The sequence below is a fragment of the Pelobates fuscus genome, chromosome 11, assembly GCF_036172605.1.
Source record: "Pelobates fuscus isolate aPelFus1 chromosome 11, aPelFus1.pri, whole genome shotgun sequence".
Lineage (NCBI taxonomy): Eukaryota > Metazoa > Chordata > Amphibia > Anura > Pelobatidae > Pelobates > Pelobates fuscus.
Window position 1 is genome coordinate 22,523,479 of NC_086327.1, and position 12,380 is coordinate 22,535,858.

Genomic DNA, 12,380 nt, shown 5'->3' on the forward strand with positions numbered 1-12,380 from the left:
TAGGAAGGCGGGCAGTGACCGCGAGAAGCGGTCACATGTCCCGCCTGAATCTAAGAGCGCGCCACGGGTCTCGGGCGCGCTCTTAAAGAGACAGTGGGAGCCTAAATTGGCAAAAGGCTCCCATTGGCCCCTGTCATGCCACACTCCCCATACACTTACCTTTTGGGGGTGTGGATATGACAGGAGCCAATCAAATTAGTTTTGTAGCTATTTAATCTTACCTCTCCCTTTACTCCCTGCCCTATCGTGGTTTCTGTTTCAGTTCCCTTTAGCGCTCGTTGTGTTCAGTTGTGTTCCTTCGTATTGACCTTGGCTTTGTTTCTGACTACGTTATCTCTTTATCCTTCTGTTCTGTTTGCCGGCTTACTGTTTTCTGTGTACCAGACCCCGGCCAGTCCTAGTTTACGCTGTCTCTCTGTGCCCTTGACCTCGGATTGTTCCTGACTCTGTCTCCTCTCATATACGTCGAGTCCGGCCATTCTAAAGTCCGGTAGACGTATCTCTCCTCTGTGTTGTCCTTTGTTTAAGTTGAATCCTGCGTGTTGGGGTATATATTCGTTACACACACATAAGCCAATGCTGGGAGAAGGTTTATTTGGAGCCACACACGGCTTTTTATGCAAAAGCCCCAACATGGTGTTTCTAACAGAAAAACAGGGAAATCCCTCCCATGATCCTCTGTGCCTGAGCGATAATTATCGGAATACACATAGCTAAACATTTCTTAACCACCTAAAAAGTACCCCCAAAATACATGGAAACCCCACGAAAGTCACATACCTGGATAGCCTGGATCTGGGCGAACAATATATCCAAAAATCACCCAGATCTGTTCTGTAGTTTTGGATTGCCACCGCGGGGAAGTTGACCGGTCTGCCACGAGGTTGAAGCCCAAAATAGTTCTAGGGAAGTTGTGGCAAGAGCCAGTCTCTGTTCATGGTGTTTTGTACGAAAACCACATAAGGTAGATGAAAGCTGATTCGTGTTTGGTAGTCTAGTAACTCCCGAACGGCATTCATGTAGGTGTACTGGAACGGGAACGAGCAGCAGGTCCATGGTGACCAGTGTTCGCAGGAGTGCCTGGCCAAAATGATTCCCAGGCACTCGCCCACCAAGTCAAACTGCCAGCGTTTGGGAGACAAAATTGACACCATCCATTGTCCTGACCACGTGCGTTCGCATGCACAAAATGGCGTCCACCCAGTGGAGCATTCTATTAATTAGTTCTTTTGCGGTTTTCATACAAGATACTCAACGTTCCATGTTCTCTGGGGTGGTCTTGGTTCAAGAACCAAACAAAATAAACTAAGCAAGATTAAATACGAATCAGTTATACGAAAGGAGCCGAAAGTATTCCTTCACACCATCCTCTCGGGGGCACCCGAGGGCAATGAATAACCGGGTGCCCGGTCAGCACATGCTGGGAGAAAGCAGTCACTTCCTCCCATCTAAGAGCCGCATGGGTGGAGAGCACCGGGGAGGAGCCTCAGCCTCAGCCACCACTGGACCCCAGGGAACTTACCCTCCTGCACCTAAAGGTTGGAAACATGAGGGTGACTAACATTTTTAACAGTTTGTGTGAGAATGTCAGTATGTGTCTGTGTATCTCTTGGACTGCATGTGTGTCTGTATGTGTATCTTTGTATCTGTTTACATGCGTGTCAATGTGTGCCCTTGTGTATCTGTATGCGTGTCTATACGTGTGCTCTGTGTCTATGTGTATCTGTTTGATTGCATGCATGTCAGTGTGTGCCCCTATGTATCTATATATCTGTATGTATGTCTGTGTATCCGCATGTGTCAGTGTATTAGCATGTGTGTCTGTATGTATCTGTATGTGTTATATTATACAAATAAAGGGGCGGGAAGAGGAGGGCAATTTTTGCACTGGGGCCCTTTAGTTACTAGTTATGCCTCTGCATGCATGTACTCTGTGTTCCAATGCTTCTCTGTGAGAGGTATTATATTGGCAGTGAGATAATTAGTACTGATGATCTCCCAGTGAGCAGAGCTGCAGTGAGAGATCTGATTGTTTGCCTAATTATTTTATTTAAAAGTACTGGGTGCTAAGAGGGGACCAGAAGGCTCCCCAACACGTTGTCCTTATAAATAAATATGTGCATATATACCCAGGAGTGTTCCTTTAATAACAAACATAATTAAATAGCAAATATAAAGTTCTGAAACTTAATCACAGAACAATTTTTCTTGTCCTTGTGTCGTAGTGTTAGGAAACCTTGCTGTCTCCTATTTGAAAGCCATACAGAGCGGGTCTGTACCATGCATGGAGAATGCAGTGCTCGCTCTGGCAGAGATTGAGAATGCAGGAGCTGTGAATGATGCCATAACCAAGTATGAAGCAGAGATGAACGAGCATGTGAAAACATTCCCAACAGATACACAGAAAGAGTTCTTTTGTTTCCATGAGGAGTGTGAGAAAAATGCTCTGGGAGTATTTATGGAGCGAAGATTCAACGACAAAGATCAAAGACACCAACGTAAGCTTAAGGTGGGTTTCTCTATGCAGAATTAAGGTAATTAGAAGGTATCCACTAGGTGCTGTTTTACTTTTATTTGCAAGGTATACAGTGATGTAAAAAAGTATTTGATCCCCTACTGATTTTAAACGTTTGCTCACTGACAAAGAAATTATCAGTCTATAATTTTAATCTTAGGTGTATTTTAACAATGAGACAGAACGAAAAAAGATTTTACAGGAAAACGCATGTCAAAAAGTTATAAATTGGGGGGGGCGGAGCTTGACCTGCTGAACAGTCGCATGTTCGCAGGAATCCCGCTATTATCAGCACATTTCTCAACGCAAATCACATCTGCACAACCTGACACACACCAAATTGCTCCACCCGAGATAGGGGAGAGCTGGTGTGCACCCTGATACCTGACTCAAGCAACTCTCGGCACTGAGAGCCCGAGATAGCAAGCCGCGGCCTCAAGATGACAGAGATGGGGGGAGACTCTGTCCTGACTCTGGTGGTGCGGACACATACTACGTATCCCCCCTCCCCCAGGGACCGGCGGGGGACACATGAGCAGGCATTGAATGAGCACCACCCAGCAAGGGAGAAACGGAAAATGGCGGACGCCACGTGCTCTCACCCAAGCTGGGACCTCGTAGCCAGACTGGACAGCCTGTTGACTGCCTTTTGAAGAAAGCTAGAAAACAGCCAGCGACAAATACTGCAAACAAAAAACGAAAAAGCACAAGAAATTTGCACGCTACCTCCACGTTCCAGCGGCAAATCCATGGCGTCCAGAGAACAGAGGACCCAAAAATGGCGGACCGCACGACCTTGCTCATGGCACACACAGGCTTCTCACCAGAACAATGCCAGGCATCCCAGCATGAGACAAAAGATAAACAAAGCCACAATCATCCGGCCACGAACCGACCAAGCTGCCCTGAGGAGCCCACCTCATAAAGCAAGCCGGACCCTGACGCCACGCTGCCACGCATGAGAAACTGCCGCACCAGCATAGCCCAGGCTACTCTACGACCCATGTACATGGGCCCCTACCGGGGAGGGCAACAGGGCCCATTCGAGAGACTCTCAGGGCGGAGAAGTGGAGTGCCCCAACACGGCATTAGGTGACCTCAGTACTGAGCACAGGTACGATGGTACCCCAGCAGCACACCCTCAGTGCCCACACCTTGCGCCCAGATTTACCCTAGTTTAACCCATTACACTAACATGCTCCCATTCCTAAGCTACTACTATGGGACTCACAATCTGAATTACCTGGGGGGGCCTCCCGGGAGAAACACTTTTCAAGCACAGTGTTATTGATCTCAAGCTTAAAGGGAAACTCCAGTGCCAAAAAAACGATCTGTTTTTCTGGCACTGGAGGGTCCCTCTCCCTCCCACCCCCCAATCCCCGGTTACTGAAGGGGTGAAAACCCCTTCAGTGACTTACCTGAGGCAGCGGCGATGTCCCTCGCTGCTGTCTCCTCCTCCGCGACGCTCCTCCTTGTGATTGCGTCGGCCGGTGGGCGAGACTGATCTCGCCCACCGGCTGAGGAGACCTAATGCGCATGCGCGGAAATGCTGTGCATGCGCATTACGTCTCCCCATAGGAAAGCATTGAAAAATCATTTCAATGCTTTCCTATGGGGTTTTGAGCGACGCTGGAGGTCCTCACACAGCGTGAGGACTTCCAGCGACGCTCTAGCACAGGTTTCCTGTGCTAGAAACTAGGAAGTGAACTCTAGTGGCTGTCTAGTAGACAGCCACTAGAGGTGGAGTTAACCCTGCAATGTAATTATTGCAGTTTATGAAAAACTGCAATAATTACACTTGCAGGGTTAAGGGTAGTGGGAGTTGGCACCCAGATGACTCCAATGAGCAGAAGTGGTCTGGGTGCCTGGAGTGTCCCTTTAAGTCACAATAGAAAATTATTTGCTAGCACTGTTTTTATGCTTAAACGTATTCCTCATGATATAACATAAAAATGTGCATTGTATTCTCCCTTGTCTTGCCTTGAAAAGCCGCTGTATGTTGTCATAGCGTGTGTATATGCTATTGGAGCAGTGCAAACACAAATGTAAATGTCCACCTTCTTAATGCACGCAAAAATAAAGAATATTAAAAAAAAGTTATAAATTTACTTGCATGTCAATGAGTGAAATAAGTATTTGACCCCTTCGATTTAGTACTTGGTGGCAAAGTACTTGTTGGCAATCACAGAGGTCAGACGTTTCTTGTAGTTCGCCACCAAGTTTGCACACATCTCAGGAGGGATTTTGTCCCACTCCTGTTTGCAGATCCTCTCCAAGTCATTAAGTTTCGAGGCTGACATTTGGCAACTCGAACCTTCAGCTCCCTCCACAGATTTTCTATGGGACTAAGGTCTGGAGACTGGCTAGGCCACTTCAGGACCTTAATGTGCTTCTTCTTGAGCCACTCTTGTTGCCTTGGCTGTACTGCTTGAGAAAACAAGGTGGAAAACAACTGCTGATTAGTGAGAAAAAAAATGAAAGAAATGTCCAGCAAGCTGAAAAGTAGATGACTGTAGCCCTAAATTTTATCTTCAGCAAGAAGAGATTAGAAATAACTTCTGCAAGCAATAGAGCAGCTAGTTTGCACAGTTGTAAAGCATACTAGTAAAATAAAGCCCAGCAAGAGTAGGTAGCAGAAGCAACACAGTTCAGGATTAAATTCCTTGAAGATAGAAAAAAATAATAAAATAAGATACTAAGTTTGAAGTGGATGGTCCTTTAAAAAGCCGGGTCAATTGGGGTTGGAGAGATCAGCATAAAATGGTATTCAGTCCGGGTTCGTTAGGAGTGGAGAGATCAGCATAAACAGTCCGTGATTGGAGGGCAGTAGAAGTCAGGGAAATCCTTATAACTACACAATTAGTTGTAGGGGAGCTTAGCCGGCACAAAATACACACCGTACTTCAAATTAACCAAGCACTGTGTGTTTGGCGCGGCTTTCCTATAAGGCGTGGGAAGATTGCATCAGAGGTAGGTGGAGTTTCCTTCCCCGGAAATACACCGAGGGACTGAGGGTAAGGCAAGACCTGCCAGGGTCATTGTCATGCTGGAATACCCATCTGTGACAGTTCCTCTGTCTCTGGGTTAGAATTCGTCATTTTGTTAGTTTGTTTATTCACAAAAAAAAAAACTTTCCTTCCCTTCAACAAAAATTGCAGTTCGGAGTGTCAGAGTAGTCGAAGTGGCCGCCATTCGTATGGTCGAACACTTGGCGGCGGCCATTTTACTTAGTCGAACGAGGTCAGCGGTGTTTTGTCGTCGAGTTCATGGAACTCAAATCTGACACGCGATGGCATGAACACCGCTGAACTTTACCTTTTCCGGGACTTCAACTCTTCCGGGAGTCGAACGGCATTCGTCAATTCGAATGGCACTTTTAACATTGACTATGTGCATGAACGCTTCCCGTTCGACTATTCAAACTAAACTTAGACATTGAAAATAAACCGGCCACACAGGTTTATTCTCTGGAACTGTTTTGGGCATAAAGCCATGCTTGTGGTCGGTCAAATATGACTTCCAGGAATCTCCTGAACTCCTGCTCTGATCTGGGTGATTTTTGGATATGTTGTTCACCCCGATCAGGGCTATCAGGGAATATTATGGGAATATGTGTAATTTTGGGGTACTTAAAAATGTATGTTTTTTTCTGTTAAAGTTAATTCAGTTAGTCCTTTTTCTTCAGTAATTATATCACATGCAGAGGGGAGGGATTGTGTACAGTATGTGGGAGTGTTATTCATGACCATACTGTTTCGGATTGGCCTGTATGTTTTATGTCTGGTGCCCAACAAGGTCCTTGTTGGTAAAGTTGTATGTAAATCAAACCTGTATCATTAAACCTTCAGACTTCTTCACCCTCAATACTGAGTTATGTCTCTTATTGGGGGAAACTGCTATATCACAATCACTAGCTCTTGTAAGAGCTGCTCCTGCTTCACCTACAGATGTCTCCTGGATTACTATAGCACCACTCACTCTAGGGAAAAGGATGTCTCTTGCGGTGAAACCCCTTCTACCCATAGGGATACCGCTACACCATCCATGACTCATTTTCAATGCCCTGGGAGGGAAGGAGGTTCTCACCCAATATTTAATGGTACATGGCCCCGTCCATTGTCCCTTTGATGTGGTGCAGTTGTCCTTTCCCCTTAGCAGAAAAACACCCCCAAAGCATAATGATTCCACCTCAATGTTTGACGATGGGGATGGTGTTCTTGGCATCATAGGCAGTATTCCTCCTCCTCCAAACATGGCTATTTGAGTTGATGCCAGAGAGCTCGATTTTAGTCTCATCTGACCACAACACTTTCAATCAGTTCTCCTCTGAATCATTCAGATGTCCATTGGCAAACTTCAGACGGACCTGTACATGTGTCTTCTTGAAAAGAGGGACCTTGCGGGCGTGTCAGGATTTCAGTCCTATACGGTGTAGTGTTTTACCAATTGTTTTCTTGGTGACTATGGTCCCAGCTGCCTTGAGAACATTAACAAGATCCTCCCGTGTACTTCTGGGCTGATTCCTCTCCATTCTCATGATCATTGAAACTCCACGAGGTGAGATCTTGCATGGAGCACCACACCGAGGGAGACTGACAGTTATTTTGTCTTTCTTCCATTTGCGAATATTCGCATCAACTGTTGTTACCTTGCAGCCCATTCCAGGCCTGAGGAGGCCTACAATCTTGTCACTGGCCATGGTGGAGAGTTTGGAATCTGATTGATTGCTTCTGGGGACAGGTGTCTTTTATACAGGTAACGAGCTGAGATTAGGAGCACTCTTTAAAAGTCCTCATAATCTTAGCTCGTTACCTGTATAAAAGACACCTGGGAGCCAGACATCTTGCTAATTGATAAGGGATCAAATATTTATTTCACTCATTGACATGCAAATCATTTTTTTTACTTTTGACATGCGTTTCTCTGGATTTTTTCTTTTTTATTGTTATTCTGTCTTTCACTGTTAAAATACGCCTACCATTAAAATTATAGACTCATCATTTCTTTGTCAGTGGGTAAACATTCAAAAACAGCAGGGGATCAAATACATTTTCCCCTCACTGTATTCACTAACAGGGCAATTATCAGAAAGTCAAAGTGAATTTCAAATTTTAGGACATAATAGCAGAACTAAAAATATAGCCAACTTGTGGTCTAAAAACTTAAAATTGAGAAGACGAGAGAGAGAGAGAGAGGACGAGAGAGGACGAGATAGAGAGGGAGAGAGAGGATGAGAGAGAGGATGAGAGAGAGAGAGGATGAGAGAGAGAGAGAGAGGACGAGAGAGAGAGAGAGAGAGAGGATGAGAGAGAGAGGACGAGAGAGAGAGGATGAGAGAGAGAGAGAGAGGATGAGAGAGAGAGAGAGGACGAGAGAGAGAGAGGATGAGAGAGAGAGAGGACGAGAGAGAGAGGACGAGAGAGCGAGAGAGGACGAGAGAGAGAGAGGACGAGAGAGAGAGGATGAGAGAGAGAGGAAGAGAGAGAGAGGATGAAAAAGAGAGAGGATGAGAGAGAGGACAAGAGAGAGAGGACGAGAGAGAGGACGAGAGAGAGAGAAGACGAGAGAGAGAGAGGATGAGAGAGAGAGAGAGGATGAAAGAGAGAGAGAGGACGAGAGAGAGAGAGAGGATGAAAGAGAGAGAGAGGATGAGAGAGAGAGAGAGAGAGAGAGGCAGAGAGAGAGAGGCCAAGAGAGAGAGAGGACGAGAGAGAGAGGTTGAGAGAGAGAGAGTGACCTCACCACTGGTTTTTGGAGGGGCCTGTTTGCCAGCCTTCTGTCCTGTGACTATGGCCCTGTGGTAAACTTTTGACATGCGTTTCTCTGGATTTTTTCTTTTTTTTTTTTGTTATTCTGTCTTTCACTGTTAAAATACGCCTACCATTGAAATTATAGACTCATCATTTCTTTGTCAGTGGGTAAACGTTCAAAAACAGCAGGGGATCAAATACATTTTCCCCTCAATGTATTCACTAACAGGGCAATTATCAGAAAGTCAAAGTGAATTTCAAATTTTAGGACATAATAGCAGAACTAAAAATATAGCCAACTTGTGGTCTAAAAACTTAAAATTGATTAAATGTCCATTGATCTCCAAACAAATTACACTTAAAGGCTCTGCAGGTAAAAACCATCAATGGTGCAAAAGATTAATAACATTAATTTAATTTTACATTGCTTTGCGAGAAAGAGAGGACGAGAGAGAGAGAGGACGGGAGAGAGAGGATGGGAGAGAGAGGATGAGAGAGAGAGGACGAGAGAGAGGGGGCGAGAGAGAGAGAGGGGACGAGAGAGAGAGGGGACGAGAGAGAGGGGACGAGAGAGAGAGAGAGGGGATGAGAGAGAGAGAGAAAGGGGACAAGAGAGAGAGAGGATGATATAGAGAGAGAGGATGAGAGAGAGAGGATGAGAGAGAGAGAGGATGAGAGAGAGAGAGGATGAGAGAGAGAGAGGATGAGAGAGGGGGAGAGGACAAGAGAGGGAGAGAGGACGAGAGAGGATGAGAGGACGAGAGAGAGAGAGAGGACAAGAGAGAGGATGAGAGAGAGAGGATGAGAGAGAGAGAGGACGAGAGAGAGAGGACGAGAAAGAGAGAACGAGAGAGTGAGAGGATGCGACAGAGAGGACGAGAGAGTGAGAGGATGAGACAGAGAGGACAAGAGAGAGAGAAGCCGAGAGAGAGGCCGAGAGAGAGGATGAGAGAGAGAGAGAGGATGAGAGAGAGAGAGGATGAGAGAGAGAGAGATGATGAGAGAGAGAGATGATGAGAGAGAGAGAGGATGAGAGAGTGAGATAGGATGAGAGAGTGAGGATGAGAGAGGACGAAAGAGAGAGAGAGAGGATGAGAGAGAGGCAGAGAGAGAGGCAGAGAGAGAGAAAGGCCGAGAGAAAGAGAGAGGTTTTTGGAGGGGCCTGTTTGCCAGCCTCCTGCCCTGTGACTATGGCCCTGTGGTAAACTGGGGTTAAAGATACTGTTTCTGCCTCTTGGACTTCTACTGGAACAGATTTGAACTTTCAAAGTGGCACTTTGGGCTGCAGTCGAAGTGGCACTCCGGGCTGCTGTCAAAGTGGCACTCCGGGCTGCTGTCGAAGTGGCACTCCGGGCTGCAGTCGAAGTGGCACTCCGGGCTGCAGTCGAAGTGGCACTCCGGGCTGCAGTCGAAGTGGCACTTCGGGCTGCAGTCAAAGTGAAACTTCGGATTCGATATTTGGTCAAACGTGTTCAGCTGTGTTTTGTCATCGAGTTCATGGAACTCAAATCGGACACACGGTGGCACGAACACCGCTGAGCGAGAGCAAACTGTAGCGGTACTTACCTTATACGGGGGCCGGCCAAGGTCCTCTATTCCCGCCATGCGCGGTCCTGCACGAGCCGCACGCGGTTCGCTCGAAGTTCAGACGAAGGCGGGCACTGACCGCGAGACGCTTTCACGTCTCGGGCGCGCTCTTAAAGGGACAGTGGGAGCCGAAATGTAAAACAGTCTCCCATTGGCCCCTGTCATTCCACATTCCCCATACACTCATGTTTTGGGGGCGTGGATAGGACAGGGGCCAATCAAATTAAATACTAGGGTATTTATACTTACCTCTCTCTTAACTCCCTGCCATATCGTGGTTTCTGATTCAGTTCCCTTTAGCGCTTGTATCGTTCAGTTGTGATTTTTCGTGCTTGACCTGTCAGGATCCCGCGGGCGGCTGCGAGGGGAGGCTGCAGTCCGCTCGCGGCACTCACCCTCCAGCCGTCCGCGGTCCCCTTCCTGCCATGTGTTCGGCGGGCGGCATCCTCCCAGCCACGGATGCCGCCCACGTCTTCCTCCAAGTCCCCCAGCGGCAGCATGCATGACGCTGCACGCTGGGAGACCGCCCAATTTGTTACACGCCGGGGTCAGTCACCTGACCCGGCGTTAAAGGCACAGTGCCTCAATCACAGTGGGAGATTTAGATATCTCCCACGTGTGATTGTTAATTCTGATTGGAAATCATCCAATCAGAATTAACCTTCTGGTTTAAATACTTACCTTTCCTGTTCCTCCCTGCCCTGTTGTGGTCTTTGCTTTATAGTATTGATTCTTAACGTGTGCTTTCTGGTTACGTACTCTCTGGCTTGTTATACTGACTTTGTGACTTTCTCCTACCCTTTGACCTCGGCTTGTTTCTCGTTATTCTGTTTTCTGGTTCCCCTTTCTTGGCTTGTCTCCTGACTATTCTGTGTGTGCTTAGCCCGGCCACTCTAAGGACTGGTACTGCACACTTTCTGTGTGTGTGTCTGCGTGTGTGTTAGCGTGTTGGGTTCCCTAAATCGTGACATTACAACAGGGCCATAATGGAACCTGCTGACATACCACAGCTCCTAGTTAATCAGGAGGCTAGAATGGATGGCTTGGACCACCGTATGGATCAGTTTGCTCAAACTTTGCAAACCATACTGGCTCGTACTGCACACTTGCAGCCTGCCGTTCAGGAGGCTGCTGCTGCTGTGCCCGAGCCCATTCCCACTCCGGTACCCGTTCCTGCGCATGTAGTGCATATGACGCCGCCACAGCGCTACAGCGGCGACCCAGCCTTGTGTCGTGGTTTCCTCAACCAAATCGACATCCATTTGGTGATGAATCCACGTTCCTATCCCACTGACAGATCTAAAATAGCCTTTTTGATAAACCACTTGTCAGGGAGAGCTTTAGCATGGGCTAATCCCATGTGGGAGAATGCTTCCCCAATGTCCTTTGCAGACTTTTTGACCGCTTTTAAACGCACATTTGATCAACCCGGTAGGGTTGCTTCTGCTGGCAAAGCTCTGCTTTGGGTACGACAGGGTAATAGATCTGTAGCGGATTACACTATCGAATTCCGCACTCTAGCAGCTGAAGTGGTTTGGAACAATGACGCCCTCGTAACAGCCTTTCAGGAGGGTTTGGCCGCTTACATACTGGATGAAATAGCATCCAGGGAATTGCCTGTTCTTTTGGATGATGTTATAGACTATGTGATCCTTATTGATAACCGTATTAGAGAGAGGCGTAGTCAAAGACGCCTGGATACACGGGTGTTACCTGCCCTACCCAGTACTGCATTACTAGCACTACCCGCTCCTAGGCCACCATCCCCTGAACCCATGCAATTGGGCGCTACGGGGTTAACTGAGGCTGAAAGAGCGTACCGTAGAAGGGAGGGGTTATGCCTTTATTGTGGAAAGAGGGGGCACCACTGTAATGCCTGCCCTAAGGTACAGGGAAACTACAGCACCTAAGGCCTAGAGAGGGGTCGGCCTCGGGTGTTATGACTTTGTCCCCTCATGTGTCCATCTCCAGACCGTTTATTACGGTTTCTCTTTTGGTCAATAAAACCACCATAACAACTAAAGTCTTGATCGATTCAGGTACGGCAGACAACCTTATGGATGAGAACTTTGCCAAAACCGCAACCTTGACTTTGATCCAAAAGGCCACACCCTTGGCCGTTGAGGCCATAGATGGTAGATCGCTTGAGAAACCTCTGGTAACCCATGAAACCCAAGAAATCATTATGTCTGTGGGTGCTTTGCACAAGGAAAGGTTAACCTTCCAAATAATTGACTCCCCTACTGCCTCCATCGTTCTGGGTTTTCCCTGGTTAGTTAAGCACAACCCGGTACTTGACTGGGGTTGTTTAGATATACTCTCCTGGGGGGAATCTTGTCAACGAGATTGTATGGCTCATGTACGTCCCGTTTGTTCACTCAATGTGCCCACGGCTAAACCACTTCTGTTTCTGTCCCTTCTGTATATGCAGACCTTGCATTGGTTTTTGAGAAACGGGAGGCAGATAAGCTACCTCCACATCGGGAGTATGACTGTGCCATAAACCTGTTACCGGGTACTATGCCTCC

At 47.2% G+C, this 12,380-nt stretch overlaps 1 protein-coding gene across 1 annotated transcript in view; it reads left to right on the forward strand.

Moving 5' to 3' along the window:
- LOC134576774 (guanylate-binding protein 1-like) overlaps nucleotides 1-12,380 on the forward strand; it is a 73,867-nt gene that overhangs the window by 25,869 nt on the left and 35,618 nt on the right. Inside the window, exon 7 of the mRNA XM_063435479.1 lies at nucleotides 2,226-2,509. Coding sequence (XP_063291549.1) covers nucleotides 2,226-2,509 — 284 coding nt within the window. The remainder of the gene's footprint in view (nucleotides 1-2,225; nucleotides 2,510-12,380) is intronic.